We start from the raw sequence: 21,088 nt of genomic DNA on the forward strand, positions 1-21,088 counted from the left end.
ACTACTGATAAAAATTGAAATAAAATCAGCATCAGATTCTAAAATTTAAAGTATTTCCTCTTAAGAGTTTAGATACCGATTGCATCAAATGCCAAAAGAAGTTACTTAAGATTAACTTTTACCAGAGAAAACCTGAATTCTATGTTTAAAAATACAATTTCTTTTATTTTATTAGTTCCTATTTTATAGTTCTTTATTTTTCTCTGCAGCCTTTGACAAAAACTTGAGAAAATGGAATGAAGTTGCTGTTAGAGCTGTTATCACTGGTTATGTTAAAAAAGGCTGTAATATTTGCACATTCTCTATATTCCAGTAAAGAAAAAATGTTAAGACAAAATCATATGATGTGCTTTTTGTTTTTGACGTGAACTACTGCATTAGTCACTTCTATTTCTTCCCCCCCCAAATAATTTATATCAACTACATTCAAATAATTCTCTGATCATTTAAGCAGGGATAGTTGTTGTACTGAGCTATGCTCAAGAATATGTGCCATTTCTGTGTCAATTCTTTTTAGGTTTCAGAAGTCATGTTACTGTGGTAGTCATCTTGGTATTTAAAAACATAACACAGTTTATTCCAGCCAACTCTTATGAGATGTTTTCTTGACACAGCAATATGTTCTTAAAACCTCTAATTTGACTTCTGTGTTTTTCTAAAACCAGACTGGATTACGTGAATGTGTCTCCAAATAAATGTTTTGCCAAATACAGTGAAGGTAATGGACAACACGCTCTTTCCCTTTGTGACAAAGAAATTGCAGGCTGCAATACTCAGTCGTCTGTGGAGGATACGTTTCCAGCACTTAGCAAAGAGAGTAAAATAAAGGCTCTTGAAAATAAACTCAGTGTTGACAAAGAAGTGAAAAGTACTCAAGTTCATCATCAGAACACACCTGCTCTAACCATGTCTTCATTCAGCCCTGATCTCATAATTGAGGAAATATTTGAGGATGATACGGAAAGTAAGTTTGTTACTACCAAAGCTTTCCATGTTCTGTTCTTCAGTGTGATGTTTGTTTGTGTCTGTAGTTGTACATGACTCATCTGAATCCTTCAGTGGTGTCTCTCTCTAAGAAAAGTTGTAAGTTCCTGTGTCTGTCAATTATTCTCTTTGACTCTTAGTTTTTGATAGCCCTTCTTAAAGTTTCTGACTTTGGCTACTGGAGAATGCTTTTCTGACATTCCGTTTGTCTTCGTGAATCTTCTCCCAGAACATTGTCCTTCATTAACTGGCAATAATAATTTAGGTTCATCAGCTTGTTGGGTTTTCCTTGGACTATATTAGAAAGAGCATGGCTAATAGATGCAGAAAGTGATCTTTCCCTTGTGTAAGGCTCATACGAGACAGAATCTGGGGTGTTGTGTCCAGGTTTGGATCTTGAGGCATTGGAAATCACTATCATCCTGAAGCAAGTCCAGCAGTGTGTACCCTCAGGGATAGGGCTCAAAAGTATTAGGAATGAGGTAGAATCACGAGGGAGGGGCAGTAGATAGAAGTAGTCCATTTAACTGGGATGCTTGAATTGAGAATATTCTATGTCCACAACATACTGAGAAAAGCCCTATGGTTACTAATGCTTAGGGAAGATGAAGAGGAGGATAGGGGTAGTACGTGTGAAAGTAATTGTAGCATATATCTGTGATCAAGGGGAGGTAAATGTCAAAGCTTGGATGCAACTATTTAAAAAACAGCATAACCCAGAATCTCACAGAACTCTCATGAAAACTAAATGCCTTCAAACTGTAGCATTATGTGCGTTTTGCACATCTTGAATCTTAAGAATTCTCATGATAGCTTTGTAGTCTTGTGCATAGTCACTGTATGTGCATCTGTTTCAGTCACATTGGATATAAGAGTTTTTGCCATATGCAGTTCATCTTTACTGTGTTTGCTGCTTTACTACGTGTGTATGACTTAGTTAACTAACTGCTTTCATTGAAACTTCTCAAACAAAGATGACGACCTTCCCACGGAATGTCATGCTGATGAACAGAGAAAGAATCTCATCAAGGAAATGCCTTTTCAACACAAAGCTGGTAAACTGTTTCGTTTAATAGAAAAATCTTATCCTCTAAATAGTGAGAGCAGACACTGGAATTTGTCGGAGAGTTGGACACATATGTTAGAATCTTAGTTCAGATTAAGAATGTACTAGGAAACATATCTCCTACTCTGAACCAGCTGGTTAGTTCAGCAGTTTTACTATACAAAATGAGTCCCTGGTCTGCTCTTCTTGCTACTGTAAAGACTACAGTCTTTCAAGATTTGTCCTAAAATCACTTAAAAGATGTGATACTGGAGTTTCCAAGCAACATTCAGAAACTCAGCACTGGTAGTGTTTCTCAACACCTGGCAGATAAGATAACAGAAGCAGTGCTTGCAGTCAACAGTGGAACGCATTTTTTAGGTCAGTATATACAGAGTTCTGAAAGTTTGTTCTTCCTCCACCAATGGCATTACAAATTAGTGGATAAATGTACAAAACAGTAATTTAAGGAACTAAGTTACTTCATTCATAGGTTCTCTAGACTCAGATTGTGCTTTTAGCTTTTATTGAGTGTAAATTGCAATGAAGGGTAGAGATTGCAGTTTTGGGAAAGAAAGAAAGAAAGAAACTGACTGAAGAAGTTGACAGAACAAGCTCAGCTGCAAAAGTGTGTGCCTTCAATCTAGGATGCAAAATAAGAAAGATTAAGGAAATAATTTTTGTTTGTTCATTTTTTTGTTTGGAATTTTTTCTTTTTTTTCTTTTCCTAATGTGGATGTTGTTTATCTGGACATGAATAAAAGCCTTTGACACCATTCTCCACAGCATCCTACTAGAGAAACTAGATACTTAGAGCTTGGATGGGTGGATGATTTGCTGGATTAAGAACTGTCTGGATGGCCAGGCTTAAAGAATGGTGGTGAATGAAGCTAAATCCAGTTGGTGGCCAGTCACTAGCTGCATTCCCTGGGGCTCAGTTTTAGGGCTAGTTCTCTTCAATATCTTAATGATCTGGACAAGGCAATTGAGTACACCCTCAGTAAGTTTGCAGGTGACACTAAATTGGATGGGAGTGTTCATCTGTTTGAGGATAGGAAGGCTCTGCGAAGAGTTCTGTACAGGCTGGATTGATGGGCCAAGGTCAGTTGTATCAGGTTTAACAAAGCTGAGTACCAGTTCCTGCAGTTGTCACACGAACTCCACGCAGTGCTACAGGCTTGCAGCAAAGTGGCTGGAAAGTTGCCTGGAAGAGAAGAAGCTCAGGGTATTGCTTCACAGCCATTTGAACACAAGCCAGCAATATGTGGCCGAGAAGGCCAGCAGGAGTAGGAATGTGATCATCCACCCTGCACTTGGCACTGGTGAGGCCTTGCCTTGAATACTCTGTTCAGTTTTGGGCCTCTCACTACAAAAATGACATTGAGTTGCTGCAGCATGTCCAGAGAAGGGCAACAGAGATGGTGAAGGGTCTGAAGAACAAGCTTTATGAGGAATAGCTGAGGAAATGGATTGTTTAGTCTGCAGAAGAGGATGAGGGGAGACTTCATTGCTCTATACACCTGAAAGGTGTTTGTAGTGAGGTGGGGTTTGGTCTCTAGTATCAGGTGATAGGATAAGGCAATAGCCTGAAATTGTGCCAGGGGAGGTTTATATTGGATATTAGGAAAAGTTTGTTTTCTGAAAGCTTGGTGAAGCTTTGGAATAGACTGCCAAGGAAGGCAGTGAAGTCATCATCCCCAAAGGTATTAGTGAAACGTGTAGACAGGGTGCTCTGGAATGTGTTTTAATGGCCATGGTGGTGTTAGGTTCAGAAGGTGGACTCTGAACTTAGAGGTGTTTTCCAACCAAAACAATTCTTTGGTTCTGTGAATACAAACACCATATTACTCATTTGAATTCAGGCTTACCACTTTGTAAGCAGTTCATCTTTTATTTTGCAAGAGTAGGATATGGGAAGTAGTTCAAAAGAACAGATTTAATCAGAAAGCAAACAGTAACTAGTTTGGACCAAGTGTAAGCAGACTTGTCAAATTAAAAGATATTTAAGGTAATCATATGATTAGTGGAACAGAAACCTAATCACATGTCTGATAATACTTGTTGGAGGCACTTGGGAAATGTCTGATAATCTGTTTTATGTCTCATTCAGGTTCATCAGAACTAGTGACAGTAAGTCATGTTACAAATCCATGCCACTTCTATATTCAGAGATTCTTACAGAGGAGAGAAGCAGAGATTTTGGAGAAGAAACTGAAAAACTTCTGTTGTAGTGAGAATTCATATCTCTTGCCTTCAGATGTTTTGGAATTAGGTGAATTAATTATTTCTAAAGGTCTATGTTAGTATAAAACACTATCTTGCAGTTTGTCTTCCTTAGTATAAGCTTTTTCTCCTTCCCTCTGTTCCTTAGTAAAGTAATTCTTACATGATTTGGAAGCTACAGTTAGTGCTTTTCCAGAAACACTGTTGTGATGGTTTGGGGGTTACCCCGCCCCCCCACACTTTTGTATTTGCCCCAGCTAACTCAGACGGACCCTGGGAATATAGATGAAGCAATTTATTTACAGCTAGCAGAATTTACAAGCAGCTATTTACAATATATACAGTTATATACAATTATATACAGAAATATACAAAGGATAAACAATACAAAAAGCACAACTCCCCTCCCAGAAACCTGAGTCCCCAGGAGGGGCTCTCAAACCACCCCAACACCTCCCCCCGGCCCTCTCAACCTTACCCCAGTTCTCAGGAAGAGGAGAGGTGCAGCCAAGAGGTTAGGGAGCAAGGTTAGTAGGAGCAGGGTTAATGAGATGTGACCAGGTCTAAGGCAAAAGCAAGAGTGAGTAACAAAATGGAGAAAAAGTCTTTCTTCTTCCCAGAGCTCTCAGCGAGACTGTGAGAGAAGTTGACATCAATTGTTTTCATTTCACTGCCCGTTATCTAGTTCTGCTACCAAAACATTCCAGCTTGCTTCAAACTAGCACAACTGTACACATTGTTTGGTAAAGTAGGCTTGTATTAAATCATATAAATGGAAATAGCAACAGTGAAAAAGACAGCAGTTCTTCTGGACCTTAACAAGTCAAGTGCTTAGAGTAACAAGCAGTTGAAACACCTGGCTGTAAACTTAATGATTTTCAGCTTTAGATAATGTTAACTGATCAGTATACTGATTTTAATGAGTAGCTTGGTTCTTCTATTACTCAGTAAATCAGCTTTTTGTCATGCAAGCAACGTTTTCCCTTTTAAGTTGATAGATGAATTTTACTAAAGTTCACTAAGTGAATGGAAACTATTCTGAAACTAAAATACAACAGTACATTACTATATTGTTAAAATTATTTTCTAGCCCACATGTTGACAATAATTACTCACTTGTAGAAGATGTTTAGAAAACTGTTTAAAAGTATGTAATAACCCTCAACTTCAGTGTTTTATTTGCCACTTTACTAAGAGATATAGAAAATTATACAGAAATGACGTACAAGCCAAACACCTCCTCACCTTACAGACATTGTATAAATGAATGTTGGGAGAGAACTTCTAGTGGCTCTGAAGACAAGGTATTTTAATATCTCATGTCTTTATTTTAGAAGTAGCACTTTCACTTCTTGTGTGGAAGACAGGCAACAATGGAACATTATGCAGCGCTCTAACAATACTTCAGTGTGAAATACTGAATACAAATACTGAATTTAGTCTTGCTTTTTTCTCTTTGCCTCTGTATAGGTGCTGAAACTTTTGTTAAAAGTAAGGAAACTGGAATGTGGTGCCGTGGAACTATCACTGAACTAATTCCTCTAAAAAGTGAAAATAAAAGGAAGCCTTTTGGTCCAAAAAGATGCAAAATTTGTGATATTGCACTGCTGGAAGTATTCCTGGTTGATTTTGGGAGCTCTGTAGTTCTGACTTCCTCAGGGTATGTTTACAGAGAAAGGTTTATGTCTACAGTTGTCCTCGGCTGTTGTCACTCAAAACTTTTACTAAGAAAGAAGCCCTCCATCAGCTTCACTCAGACAAACAGATATCCAAATGAACTTAGATTCTGTATGTATGTATTTCCCACAGGAAAAGTGTCAGCATATGTTGCTCATAAATACAGAAGCCTTCACGTGCTAAAATGATCAACTTAGACTTGCATCTCAAGAAAGAATATGTCACTCCTCAATGCTTTTTGAGAAAAGAAAAAGGGCCTTTCATTGAGACTTTGATTTGGCTTCAGTCACATGATGTGATGCCAGTTATTGCAGTTACTTTATTTTTTCTGGACTTTGGTTTTGATATTTTTTTAGTATTGGTATTTCTTTGCTCTACTTTTAAGCTATTGCTGGTTATATTCCCATTGAATAACAGATACGATCCCACTGAAAGACCTGAACCTGCTGCTCTGCAAACCACTGAATCGGATGACATTTGTCTGTTTGTGAGGAAGCCTGATCGGCACATTAAGGTGGAACTTGCAGCTGTTCCTCCTTTAGCAGTGCGGTGTTCATTGAAGGATGTCGTTCCCAAAAATGCAGTATGTAAAACTTTGTACTATTTCAGGACTTTTTTTGTCCTCCTTAAGATTTATTTTAAAGACCTTAAAAATTTGCATTACATACTTTACAGTGATCTTACTCCATTATAAACAGAAGGAATCTGGAGAATAGTACAGGATTTTTTTTTAAGTGTCATCTCTGGTAAAACGATGGGTTGTGTTTCTTTCATTGGAAAGGAAATAAAGAGCTTTTAGCAGTCCATGTTTACAAGTACATATGTCAGGGCTGAATCTCACTGCTTATTCTAGACACATTGTTTTGTTAAAATCAAACTACAGAATGTATATTCCACAGCTATTTGTTAACTTTATGCAAGTAGTAATTTTCAAAAATCATCCAAAGAAGAAACAGCTTCCAAAATTTCAAGAGAATATTTTCAGTGGTTGTTGTTGCTTACAGGTGCCACATGTTGAAAAGTGTTGTTTGTTCTGTTTCAGTATAACAACAAATAAAGTACCGTCAGCCCTTTATTCACATAGGAAAAGCACATATTGCTGTATTATTTTCAATATTCAGTTACATACTGTTTCTGACAGTATAAATGATGGTTGGTTTCACATTTGTTTTTTAACAAGGCTAGTGTTGTCTGAAATAGCCTTAAATGGGAAAGATCTGGAACAGTTTTCACAAATGTGGGTAAAATGCCTTCCTTGTATGTGCTTTCATTTCGTTCACACCTAAAAAGCAAAGCTTTGCAGTGTCAAAAAGAAAAATGCATTAATTTGATCCAAGATAAATACAGAGAGGCTTTTTCAAGGTAGGTAAAATGATAAGAAAGGTATTGAGAAGGAATGTGGAAATGGACCAAACTATGTTGTACGTTTGTATAAACACACAAAAAGATGAGAATAGTGTTTGTAATTTTTTGTTTTAAGATTCTCTAACATCTTCGGTAACTTTTTGTCTACCACAGAGTGAAGGTTGGGGAAAGGAAGTAAAGACAAAATTTTTAGAAATAGTTAAGAACAAAGTTGTTTTAATGACCATATATAGAGAAGAGGATGGTATTCTCATTGTGGATTTGAAAAAATCACCATTTAGTAAAGCAGATGACATGCCAGTGTCTCTCAAGGATGCATTAGTTTTTTTAGACTTGGCAAGGTATGTGTTTTTCTTTAGTTTATGCTCTTAAAACAAATAATAGTGCCATCATACTTACAAAATTAAGTTTAGCAAGCAAGTTGTTTTTTGCACTGTTTGATATATTGACACGTAATGTATTAATCTTCAGCACTATGTATTGATTTCCTTTATTCACCTTTAGTAGTATGTACTGTGGTACACTCAATTGGCACAAGTCTGGGCTTCATTTATGTAGTAAACTTTATTTTAGAATATGATAAAACTTAATTTCTCTGCAAGATTGAATAACAGGGGTGAAAGGATAAGCCCATAGGGTCTACCATGAACAGAAAAACATACAGAAGTCAGTTTCATATCTGCGTGGCTTGGCTGGTAGGCAGTGACAGGCTAGTCAGCGTGTCTGAGCCAGTCACATGATGTGGCACGTACAGCACAAAGAAAACAGGAGAAACAACAATAAGGCATAGGTGGGAGATTGATGTTGGCATTAAGTCAGAGGAGAGTTGCTTTGAAGTCACCAGTGGAAAGTGACAGAACAGCGTGAGCCTTTTGGTGTTTGGATACAGGAGTATGTCATGCAAACCTGTACAAAATAATAGCTCACACAAATGTCTTTGTTTATATTGGAACATAACTAGTCAGTGGTGAGATCAATGGAGATAATCTTTTGCTGTATCTGTGTTCCTTAGGCAATTGCTTTTCCTCACAAGTGTGGAAAAGAAAATCTGAAAGAAATTGGTTTTGTCAGAGTAGTATAAATTACAGAATCACAAAACTATTGAGGCTGGAATAGACCTCTGAGATCAAGTCCAGCCCATGACTTAGTACCACCCCATCAACTAGACCATGTCACTGAGTGCCAGATCTCATCTTAAACATCTCCAGGGATGGCAGCTTCACGTCTGTCTGCCCCGGGCAGTCCATTCCAGTGTCTAATCACCCTTTCTGTGAGGAAGTGCTTCCAAACATCCACCTTAACCCTCCTTTAGTGCAGCTTTAGGTTATGTCCTCTCATCTTGTTACAAGTTGCCTGAGAGAAGAGCCTGACCCCCACCTTACTACACCTTCCCCTTGTGATAAAGTTCCCCCCCGAGTCTCCTCCGTGCTAAACAACCCAAGCTCCCTCAGCCTCTCTTCGTAAGACTTTCTTTCCAGTCCCTTCACCAATGTCATAGCTCTCCTCTGGGTCCGCTTCAGCATCTCAGTATCTTTCTTGAAGTGAGGGCCCCAGAACTGCACATAGTACTCCAGGTGAGGTCTCACCTGTGCTGAGTACAGGGGCACAATTACATTTCTAGTCCTGCTGGCCCCACTGTTACTGATACAAGCTGAGATGCCATTGGCTTTCTGTGCCAGCTGATGTTCAGCTAGTTGTCAGCCAGCACTCCCAGGTCCCTCTCTGCCAGGCCACTATTCAGTCATTCCTCTCCCAGTCTGTAGCACTGCATGAGGGTATTATGGCCAAAATGTAGGACTCGCACTTGGCCTAATTAATCCTCATACCATTGGTGCCTCAGCTCATTGACACAGACTATTCAGGTCCCTCTTCAGTGTCTTCTTATCTTCCAGCAGATTGACATTACCTCTCAACTTGATGCCACCCACAATTTCACTGATAGTAGACACAATCCCCTCATCCAAGTGATCAGTAAAGATATTGAATAGAACTGGGCATAGTACTGATCCCTGGGGGACACCACTGGTCACCAGACAGCAATTGGATGTCTCACCATTCACAACCACTCTCTGTGGCTGGTCATCCAGCCAGTTTTTAACCCAGTGAAGGGTGCACCTGTCCAGGCCATGGGCTGTCAGCTTTTCCAGGAAGGTGCTGTTAGAGACTCTGTCAAAGGCTTTGCTGAAGTTTAGGTACACCACATCCACAGCCCTGCCCTTGTCTACTGGGTCACCCAGTCATAGAATGAGACCAGATTGGTTAGGCAGGACCTTAATTTCCTATACTCATGTTGTCTGGGCCTGATTTCCCTGGTTGTCTTGTACACACTGCTTGATGGCCCTCAGGATGAGCTGTTCCATAACCTTGCCAGGAGCTGAGGTCAGGCTGACAGGCCTGTAGTTCCCAGATTCTCCTTCTGGCCCTTTTGGATGGGTGTCACACTGGCCAACCTCTTGTCATCTGGGACCTCCCCAGTTGATTTTAGCCTTGTAGTTTGGGGGATTTTTTAACATTTTAAATGTATGCTACTGCATCCTAACTAACAAAATCTCAGGGGCCAGTTTCCTTATACAGTTCTTCATATATTACATTTGCAACAGAGGAACGTTGGGTAGAATTGGCTGGACCAATTGACAAGAAGGAAAGTGAAAGCTGTTCATACAAACATGAATCAAGTTATTTTTGTATGACCATTTTGGGTTTTTTGTTTGGAAAGTTGACATTTTAATGTAAGAATTCTTCCTTAATTCTGACAAAATTTGGTCACAATTTCATTTTTCCTTTTTTTTAACTTTAGGTTTAGATCACAGCTTCCCAGTAATTCAGAAAATAATACTATCTTGCAGTATAGTCCACCTAAGATTCCACAAGAAGGAGAAGTTGTCTCTGTCATAGTTTGTCACATTAATAGTCCAAGTGATTTCTATGTTCAGTTGGTAAGTTTCGAAGGTCTATTTAAATAAAACTCTGAACAGATATTTTGAAGTTGAGTTACTTGTAGTTTATGTTAAATAAGCTGCAATTTCCATTAACTTCTACCACTTGTTACCAGTTTCAAGATTCCTGGATGAGATTAATTCCTACAATGCTAGATTAATACTGTATTCTCATAATTCCCATGATGTTCACTTTTTTGTTAATCTTGTTACTTGGCTAATTCCTGTGTGAGTCTGTAATGTTTTACTGTTCTGATTGGATTGAACAGGACAACAGTCCACTATTGTTCATCTCTTTGATTCACTTTATGTATTTGTAGCCACTGTTGAATATGGAGGGCTGCAAAGACTAGCAAGTACACTTTTACAAGTGTACACTTGCAAGAGCCAAAATACCATTTATAAACCATGCATACCACGTTATAAAAAACTCTACTGTGTACATAGGTTTTGTTGTTCTTGTTTTAGGAAGATAACCAGGATATGTTAGATCTTTCAAAGAAAATTCAGGAGGTGTATAAACGTGATTATGGGAATCACGTGGAAATTCTCTGCCCGTTTGAAGGCCAAGCCTGTATTGCAAAACAGGAAGATGGGAGTTGGTGCAGAGCACGGATTACTGGTGAAGTATTGGTTCTTTCACTTTAATGCTAGGTTGCAAAATCAGATGTGGTACTAGAAAGGTCATATAGTGTAAATGAATGGTAACAGCTGGGTTTTTTTTTACTAGATGTTTGCATAGGTTCATAAAGTCAGTAGTACTAATTCACATTCTATTCTTTTGCTATTAATAGAGTTTTATACTATTTTTAAAACAAAGAGAATAATTATACTTTGCTTTATATATATTCTGGTTCAAGGTTAATTAGAATATTTTAGTAAGAGATACTAGATTATTGGCTGTGAAAAGAAATTACAGTGATGTCTATGTTACCAGTTCCTTCTGCTGGCACATATAAAAGCAAGGACACAAACACAGATTGTGCCTGGCTATTGCTGTATTAACTCTTCTGCCTGACCCTGCACATTTTCCAATTAATCGTTCTGCTTCTAACACCCCTTGTGGACCTTTTAAGCTCACCCTGAACATAAGAGACATTCTGAGATAAGGGAGAGGGTGGAAAAAAAGTGGAGGAATGATTTGGAGCCCCTCCTGGGCACTCTTGACTTCTGCAAGGGATCTTGTATTTCTGTATTACTTTTCACTTGTATATAACTATTTATGGTTGTAAATATATGCTTGTAGATTGTGCTAAGCTGTAAATATAAAGCTTCATTCTTTAACTTCCAGCCAGCTGAGTTTATTCCAGGTGACACCCAGACCCACCACAATATATATAATTGAAATTCTATGACATAATTATTTTCAATAGTGTTTCATGTACTATTACAACTTTGTCCGTTATTGCCAATCTCTGAGTGTAATTGTTGTGGGTTAATAGTTCTCCATGGCAATTTCAAAGAGATCAGTGGATGGGTTTCTGATGACATCTGTGTTACCTGTATAGTTATGTCTGTTTGATGTGTATTTAAACTGCCAGCATCTCATAATGTGATTAGATGGGAAAGAAACTCAAAAGAGCTGGCTTTTAAAGAATGTATTTTTCTAACAGTGTTATGGAACATTTAAAGATGAAATGTTTTGTGATTACATGATGTAAATGTGGATTTTGCTCTGTAATTCTGGTGCTTTTAACTTGTATCAGATGCTCATTCTGTATTTTAATAACTTCAGTTGTTTTGTTTTTTTTGGAGGGTTTCCAAATGATCAGGAAGTAACGGTCAAATATGTTGACTTTGGCAGCATTGCTCACTTAACTCTTAAAGACATATGCACAATCAAAAAGGAGTTCTTGAGCTTTCCAGAAAAGGTAAAATAGTGCTTGCCTGAATTATGCAAAATCAGTATAATCTCAGTGGATGGAAGGAGCCTTGTTTGAGAACAAGGGCAAGGAGGCATTCTGAGAATGTAAAATATTCTTGCAGCTGCTGTGTCTTAATGCTTCAGATCTGAGTGCATAATGAAGAAGGGTGTTTAGACTACATATGAGTAGGGGTAGATGACCACTAGAGAATGGGACTTGAACCCATTAGTTATTCTCCAGTCTCAGTATTCTTGTGTCATGTATAGATAGGGCTCCTGGTGAAATACTCTGGTAACTTGGAAGCTTGCACAAGAAACAGCAAGTTCCTTTTGCTATTAGCTTTAACAGGAGTAATAGAAAGACAAGTAAAGTTAATTTTGCTAATGTGTTACTATGATTTTAGATATTTTCTATTTAAAAAATATTTTAAAGAATTTTGAGTTCATTGAAATACAGTGGAACACAAGACTGCAAAAGCAGGCATTCACAAAGTTGGAGTATCAGAAGTGAGATTGCATAGGTAAATATTCATACACGATGACATAGTGCATTGCCTCAAATGTAAGCTAATTGTTTACAAGATTAGAAATAGGCTGCTGTAGTGGAAGTTGGGCTTTTGCTAGCCAGTTAGTACATTTTCATTGACTTAGGTGGTGCAGAAATCTTGGCCAAGACTGGAATGAGCAGTGCTTAATGTAGTGTTGGTTCTTTCTTTTAGTGGTTATTTAACCTGTTGGTCAGACATATTCTCATATTCCTGACTGTATCCTAAGAATATCTGCACAAAACATTCTTATTTTCTGTTTCCTTTTTCTTTGTTTCCTTTTTTCCCCTCCCTTTTCATTTACCTGTGTTACTCTTGCATTTCTTGGTGCAATGAGCAAGACAGAAGAAACAGTAATATTCATGGGTGATACAAAGTTGAACCAGGGTGTAGCCACCAAAGGTTGCATTAAAGGTGGTGCTAAACAAAAAAAAAATATTCGAAGTACTTAATCTGATTTCCTGTGGTGTTTGGTTTTTTTTTTTCCCTCCTAATTAACAACTTTCAAAACTCTGGCAAGAATTTTTTGGTAGAAGTACTGTGGTGCCTTTCTTCAGCACCTCTCTGCAGTAATTTTTCCTGACTCTGCACCAATTCTATTCCTAACCTTAAAGAGAGGCAAGAAGTGAGCAAGAATTCGTATGAATCTGATTTTGATGCTCAGCTGCCAGCAGGGGGGGCAAGGAGCACGTTAAATCAAACCAAGTAACGGTATCATAGAATCACATCTGGAACTATAAGCCAAGGTCTTGCTGTCTTGTCCTGCGTGAGTGCAAAGCTAAGGCTGTGATTCAGCTGTAATGAGAGGGTCTTGGTGATAGATAATTTGGGTTATTCTTTAGGCAATCGGGTGCAGGCTGGCTTTCATTGGGCCCTGTAAAGGGACAAATGAGTGGAGCAGAAAAGCCAAGGAAAGATTTGAAGAAATGACTGTGGATAAACCTATGCTGTGTTCAGTTGTTGGTAAGTTGTCAAAAGTGTGTTGGTTTATATTTAAATATTACGGAATTGACTCAGATGCAGAAATGTGAACTTCAGTGTTTTAACTCGTATTTATTTGAAATACTTGCGTGAGGACATGAAAAAGGTAACCCAGAGCGATGATACCTAAATAGGAGCTACTATGAGGACACTTAGCATATAACTTGTGACAGAAGCTCTTAAGTGATGTAAGTATCCTGATTTATTAAGATGGGCTTGTTTCCAGAATTTCTAGCTGTCCTTGATTTTTCCAGATGTATTGGTAGCTGTGAGTGTGATTGCTGCTGCTCTAAAACATGAGGGAGGAATCAGACAACAGATACATGCCTTAATAGATTTTTCTCAATATCATTTTTTGTTAATGTACAGCTGTATTTTTTTCCAAAAACTGTGGTATCATGGATTGGAGCCCATCTAATAGATGAAATAAGGTGTAGTAGTTGGTGTCTTTGTAGAAAAATATTTTGCAGTTATGGGTGTATTGTAAGTTAATTTCATAGAGATGTGCAAAGATAAGCTTATATATATTGTTGATGTTCAGAGCAAATAATCAAATGTAATTCTACAAAACTGTCTTCTGGTACCATTTCCAGTGCCTTCAAAGCTGTAAATAATGTCTATACTATAATTAAGTGGCTCTAATGATGTTTATATTACTAATTCACAGAAATTTTAGGCAATAACATCATAGCTGTTGAGCTGTTTGATTCCTCTGCTGTTCGTGGAAGAAGCTTTAGTATTAACTGCCAGCTAGTTGAAGAAGACCTAGCATCCTACATATCTGGGTAAGTACATTGAGCATAATTTGAGGTATTTGGTATTACTGAATTTGTATCACAAAATTATTGGCTTTGGTATGTCATCTCTGGTGAGTCAAATTTACCACAATTCTGACCAATTCACTACAAATAACATTCATCAACTAACGTTAAGTTACAGAGAGTAACTCTGAAGTTTGGTGTAGTTGAATCCTCAAACTAAATCTTGGCTAGCATAATAAATTGTAAGCATTTCAAAAGTTGGGATGAAACATTTATATCATACTTGTAGTGTGGGTAAGTGCTGGATTTTCCAAACTAGCTATCATTAAGCTTCTGTTTCCCTTGTAGTAAGAAAAGATACGCTGCTTCTATGCATGTAACTTGTACGTAGGATAAGTCATCTCTTTGGGAGGCCTTACTGGAAAACAAATACTCCAGTAACCAGCTATGATAGCAACAGACAGAAGAGTTGGGAAGCCTGATGCAGGAGATGGGATTCATTATGGGATTGTACTGCTGAATTTAATTTGTTGGCATTTAGAAGATAATTCATGTACTATATGATTGAAAATAGATAATCACTCTTCCATTAATAGTTTCTGAATACTGTTGTGGTTTTTTTTTAATTGTTTTGTGTAGAGTTCTTATTCCAAAAAGGAATTCCTGAACTGGCTTCTTTCAGGAGAGGGCAAATAAGTGGGTTTTCATGTCTTTTCTCAGAAACAGAAATAAATCCTAGGAACACTTTTCTTGTACTAGTCACAATCTTTAGTAAGATTTTTGTATAGTTAAGCAGCTCTATTTAAACCTGTAGAGCTGCACTGTTTTGTTGTCACTAGGGTATTTTTTGTTGTCATGGCCATACGTAGATAACTGCTGCACGCTACACATAGGTGAGTTTATTACTATCATATCAATTACTGTGTAACCATTCAGTGATGTGGATTTTGTGGTCACTCATCCTTCTTTAATTTGGCTGGGGAAAAACAAAATAGAAGAAACAGATGCAAGAAGGCAGCAAAATCGCTTACCAAGTCCTGTTGCAAACAAAAGAGGCTAAATTTAACTTTATTACTAATTAGTATCTGTATTTCATTACCAATCCAGGCACTGGGACACGAAAGACAAACACTTCTCGCACCTACCCTCCCCCTTTCCCAGACTCCTCCTGCACTTAGACCCAGATTACATTCAGGCCTCTAAGTGAGACTCTGAACTGTGCAGGGCATGGGAGTCAAGACATGGAAATTTCTACCTGGTGCTCATTCTTACTTTCTCTTTTCTTCTTGAGCTCTAGCTTGGGCCCTCTACAGCCCTTAGTCTCTTCAGGAGTATGCTTCTTCCCCCACAAAATACACTCTTCTTACCTTGAGGTTCTCTGTTATTTCTTTTCTGTTCCCTCCTCTCTCTGCCTGGCACTTTCTACTCCTCATTAAATTAGAGGTGCCACCAGCCTCATTGAAGGGTTCAGCCATGTGTTGTAGAGGATCTGTTGCAGACGGCTGAAATGAGCACTGTCCATCATGGGGCAGCACCTGTCCTCCTCGGAGGTAGCTGCTGCAGCCTCTTTCCTAGATACCAACACCTTACCATTTACATACAGGGCACTTTGTCTTTTAATTGAATGATGTTTCCATTTGGAAAAAGAGTTTTGGGGGAAGCAAAGGGGTTGTTCTGGAGCAGTTTGGGACAGTTTTGATTTTCTTTTCTAGTGCACGTTGCCCTCCAGAGCTCTTATGTCCCACATTTCCACTGTATTTTCAGTTTGTGAAGATGGATATCTGTCAAGGGGCATGACACTAGTGAATAATTTAAACCTGCTGTAGGTCATTTAGAATTACATTTGGGTTATGATTACTGTTAAATACTGTTAGGGACACCTGGGTCAGCTCTGACAGCAGGAGCAGAACAGCACAGTGCTGCATTGAAGCTGACTTCCTCATAAACAAACGTCAGGAACCTTATCCTTGCATTGGGTTAGGAAGGAGGCTATAGAGAGTTCCAGGAAGAAATCTTGGAGTCTGAAGCTCATTCCAGATTGAGTGTTTTTTCTAATGGATCTGCAGTGATAATGCTACACTAGAGTTTAGTACTAGGGAGTGGATTGTTAAGACGTAAAACATGTGTTCCACTTGGGAGAACTCTGCAGCATGTTGTCCATTTCATAGTTCAGACTAGCGCTATGGAAGGTAAGAGTATTTGTGAGCCCTTGTGTTGCCATTTCTTTCCTAGTTTTACAAGGTACTTGTTTTACCCAGCACTTTCCGAAGACCTGCATCTGGCAGGTTTGCATAAATAATAGTGTAGCAGCATATAATGGATGATTCAGTACTTGGAATTTTACGTCTGACAGAGCAGTTTGTTTCCTTTCTGTGAAGGAAAAGACAGGTGGTAGGTCTCTGAAAACAAAAGAGTTTCTGCTGGCAAACTTATTGCATAGTGCTCTCATCTGTCAGTAGAATGTGCAAGGATACTTTCTGAAGGATAATAAAAGTCAGCTGCTACCATGAGTGTTTCAGAAGTAGCATTTGGAAATAGTGTTGTGTTTTGTTATGATTTTATTTTGCTTTTTTGAGTTACTCATTTTTCTTCACTTTTTTTCATGTTGAACGATGCCTGTCATGTAGGACAATGCCTGTGATTTTTTGAGCTGCTCTTCATTGTTTAAAGTACTTTTGAACTGACAATTCAAATTCCTTTCCACTATTCACAGGTACACAGCAAGTACTGCTGTACAATCCAATGAAACACAGGATATTGCTGTAGAAGAAATTCCCGAAACCTTGGAAACTTTAAATCCCATGGACATGGAATCTTGGGATGAAGGAGATTTGAAATCACTTTCTAAGAAAGAGATACAAGCGAGAGTTACTCATATTGTATCTCCTAGTAAAGTTTTTATACGGTGGCTGTCATCAGAATGTATAATGAAAAGGTATTAAAATGCAAAGAACTTCTCTCAAAGCATTCTTACTACAAACTGGTGCAGAATAGTTGGAACAAACTGGTTAGGGTTGCATTTCACACTGGCTACTCCTTCAGATGCCTAATTTCCTTTATTGAGGAAAGTGTAGGAACAGAAGACAGGTTCTGGTTTATTAAGTGTGATTCCAAATTAAGTATATGATTTAACCTGTATTTCAAATCAGTTTTGATGTATTAAATATTAGGGCCTGATAAATGCACCACTGTACAGAAAGATTAAATCTTTTTGCTCTTTCTTTTCTTATCCTCCTTCCTTTATTAGGTATTTTGTTAAACAATACTTATATCCCAAGTCACAGTTTAATCAAGCTACTTCTTTGTGATGGTTTGGGTGTTACTCCACACTTAACAAAGTCACTCAAACTAAACTCATCAATCTGGAAATTGAAGAATGAAGCTATATTTGTAGCTTAGCACAGTATACAAGCAGATATTTACAGTATGTACAGGTATATAAGGAAATGTACAAATTAAAAAGTAATACAGAAACACAACACCCCTCCCAGAAACCAGAGTTCCCAGGAGAGGCTCCCAACCACCCTTCCACCTTCTTCCCGTCCCTCTACGTTATCCCAGACTTCACCCTATGTTCACGGTGAGTTTGGAGGATCGGCCAAGGGGATTAGTTAGATGGATTAGTTAGCAAGTTAGACAAAGAAGTGCATGCAGCTAGAGCCAGAATGAGAGCAACTGTGTTATCTGTATTTGTGTTCTTGTTCTTACACAGCTCAGCAAGCCTATGAGTGAACATCACCATTGTTTCCTTTTCATAGCCTGTAGTTTAATTCTTCTCACCAAAATGTCCCAGCTAGGCTCAAACTAGGACATTCTTCCAACATCATACTAATATGCCATTGGGAAATTTTGAAGGCAATTTCTCTATACTCATTTGGTAGACATTTAGGCAAGATTTAGGTTAGTGCCTAATGTTAAACAGAAATACCTTTGCTTAGTTCAAGATACATATTTTCTGTCTCTTATTTGTCCTTTCATTTTTTCACTTGTAGCTATGTAGAGTTCAATTGAATTAGTCATGACATTAAGTCATGCTCAAATAATTGATAGAAAATAGTGCATCTTTCAAACAGTGCCATACAGAAGAGTCAGGGTCACTCAAATTAATTCCATTGTTTAAGAAAGCATGGTTTTTTTAGAGACTTTTTATCAGATTGCATGTGTTTTGAAGCTCCATTTATTTCTAACATTTATAAAGAAAAACTGCAATACTATGTGTCTATGTAACTTTTACTGTGTGCTGCTTAGGTAGTAGTTGACTAAAGATACCCTTTATTCAGCAAATAAATTTTTACCTCTAGAAAAATGGGATTTCTTAATCTTAGTTTGCAGGAGAAGATGGCCACAATCTATAAAGAATCCCAGCCACAGCCTGTTAAGTGGGAAACCAGTATGCACTGTGCTGTTTACCTGCAGGATTTGGAACAGTGGCAAAGAGGTCAGATAAGCAGAATTGTCTCCGAAACAAGTGCAGAGGTAAACTTCTTACCATAACAGGGTTCATAATTTTGTTTCTGAAGCAAAAGTTTATGATCTAAGTAATGCCAAATCCTTGCTTCTTTCTTCTGTGTCCATCTGTACTCACACCTTTTTTTGCTTTTGGCAAGAGTTACTTTGTACATTTCTGCAAAATAAATTTACAGCTTCATCAAAGCTCATATGCTTTTAGCAGAGGATCTGTTAGTTGAGGAAAGCTCCTGAGGCTCGCTACACTTTGCAGCATGGTATAGATTCCCAAGCTAGAGCCTAGCAGTTTATTTTAGATTCCAGAAGCTGTTTGAACCTGCAGGTCATGTTAATTCACACTTACTGCAGACTGAAAAATTGAGCCAGCTGTAGTAAGTGCAGTGCCCCAGGAATACCTGTAATCACATGCTGTGTGAACCCTAACCCCATGCACTATGCAGCTGTAACATTTTTAAAATGCGTTTAGTTAAAATAATTTGAAAACAGGAGCATGAGAGGAGGCCTTTCATGAATAGATAACTACTTGTCTCAGATGTAAGAATATATTTTTTGATCATACAGATAATAGCAGATCATCCAAGACTGCATTGCTGTTGGTTCTCACTGCCATCATCATATTATGCCCACAAGTATTGTTAGCAGGAATCAGAAATAGGGCTTCTGTCCTTCATCATCTGCTTTCTAAGGCTAAGAGCCCTCAAACAGCTGTTTAACCATGTCAGAATGAAAACCTAAGTGTAAAGGGAAGTTATTTTAGCATTTCTAGGTTTACAAATTTAAATTCAACATAGCCTTTGTAAAGTCAATGGACCCCATTTGAGCAGATTTGTGGTTTGTCCTCTTGGTACACTGTGGTGGTACTTCAGTACAAAGACCATTTGTTGGTTCCTGGTAATATGTATTTGAATTTTATTGACCTATTCAGGCATGTTTTGAATTCTAAGAGATTTTTTTTCCTGTTTCATTTCTTGTCTGTAACAGGTACTACTTTATGATTCTGGGCCTGAAAGAACAGTAGATATCAGCTGTCTAAGAAAGCTTGAGGAAAGCATGAAGATAATTAAGACATTAGCAATAGAATGCTCCTTGGCAGACATAAGGTAGTGTTTTCCTTATGGCAAGTGACAGTATTAGAAACCTATTAATAAGATAACTTAATGTCTTCCTGTCTTAGCAGTATTTATTTGAGATTCTGATGTGGTTTGCTTTGGGAATAAAGAAGAAATGGGATGGTGGCTGAGTGAGCAGAGTTACACTGCACAGAAACTCTTCTGTAGAAAGAAGGAATACTTACAGTACAAATTCTGAACTACTGTACAGATGATAGAGGTTTTTGTTATTTTGTTGACTGTCTTCTTTGCTCAGAATTTGAGATTAATTAGATCTCATGAAAATGTACAGGAGGTTTCTCTCTGCTGTACTGTAGACCAAAGAGAACCAATACATTGCCCTGTGCATTCCTGTATGTGCTGTCTGCATTGTGAAATAAAAAACAAGTTTGTAACACCTGTTTGCTTTGACCCATTGAGACAGGTGTCAGACTTCTGGAACTCATTATTCCTTCTCATTTTGAAGTTTTGGGGTTCTGGTTTTGAGTTCTTTCTGTCATATAGATACCAAGATTAATAACCATTTCTTTTTACTGTTGACTGTAACATTGTTTGGGTTTTTTTGTTCTTCTGAAATTTATGCAATTTAAAAAATAAATCTCAGTAAGGGGAAGGGGTTTGTTGTTAAACTCAGGAGATACCAGCTTCTCTTGTACTAAAGATCAGTTTTTTTCTGTTAGGCCGACAGGTGGAAGCACACAGTGGACAGCAACAGTGTGCGAATATTTATCCTATTACCTAATGGGGGCACAAGTGAAAATAATCATACAGGTTTGTAATCAAAGCCAGCAGTGTTTGTAAAATTTATTCAAACTGTCTATTAATCCATTTTTTTTTTCTGAATGTTTTTACTGTTCAAAAGTCCTGAGTGGAAGTTACTTAGGTTGCTTTTTACTGTAGGGGAAAGATGTTTTGGTTTTTTTTTCCGCTTTACTTTTATTACTCGTTGGAGCATTAGAACAGTTTAGCTACCCAGTGTAGGAAGAACACAGGCTAAGATATGTTTACTTACTGAAGAGCAAGATTTATGTCTTTGGATATAAATACTATCTTTGGATGTGAACAGATGAGCAAGACTGTCATGTTCTTAGCAAGAATTATTTCAGCAGCTACTGTATCAGTTTTCAAGCC

The 21,088-nt window shown here is 37.9% G+C and overlaps 1 protein-coding gene across 1 annotated transcript in view; it reads left to right on the plus strand.

Moving 5' to 3' along the window:
• RNF17 (ring finger protein 17) overlaps positions 1-21,088 on the plus strand; it is a 48,835-nt gene that overhangs the window by 12,064 nt on the left and 15,683 nt on the right. Inside the window, exons 11-25 of the mRNA XM_064171363.1 lie at positions 714-964; positions 1,959-2,039; positions 4,140-4,301; positions 5,723-5,912; positions 6,347-6,512; positions 7,448-7,635; positions 10,092-10,230; positions 10,699-10,852; positions 11,986-12,101; positions 13,482-13,602; positions 14,288-14,405; positions 17,095-17,316; positions 18,707-18,857; positions 19,830-19,948; positions 20,638-20,728. Of these exons, the coding sequence (XP_064027433.1) occupies positions 714-964; positions 1,959-2,039; positions 4,140-4,301; positions 5,723-5,912; positions 6,347-6,512; positions 7,448-7,635; positions 10,092-10,230; positions 10,699-10,852; positions 11,986-12,101; positions 13,482-13,602; positions 14,288-14,405; positions 17,095-17,316; positions 18,707-18,857; positions 19,830-19,948; positions 20,638-20,728 (2,269 nt within the window). The remainder of the gene's footprint in view (positions 1-713; positions 965-1,958; positions 2,040-4,139; positions 4,302-5,722; positions 5,913-6,346; positions 6,513-7,447; positions 7,636-10,091; positions 10,231-10,698; positions 10,853-11,985; positions 12,102-13,481; positions 13,603-14,287; positions 14,406-17,094; positions 17,317-18,706; positions 18,858-19,829; positions 19,949-20,637; positions 20,729-21,088) is intronic.

The sequence above is a fragment of the Pogoniulus pusillus genome, chromosome 3, assembly GCF_015220805.1.
Source record: "Pogoniulus pusillus isolate bPogPus1 chromosome 3, bPogPus1.pri, whole genome shotgun sequence".
Lineage (NCBI taxonomy): Eukaryota > Metazoa > Chordata > Aves > Piciformes > Lybiidae > Pogoniulus > Pogoniulus pusillus.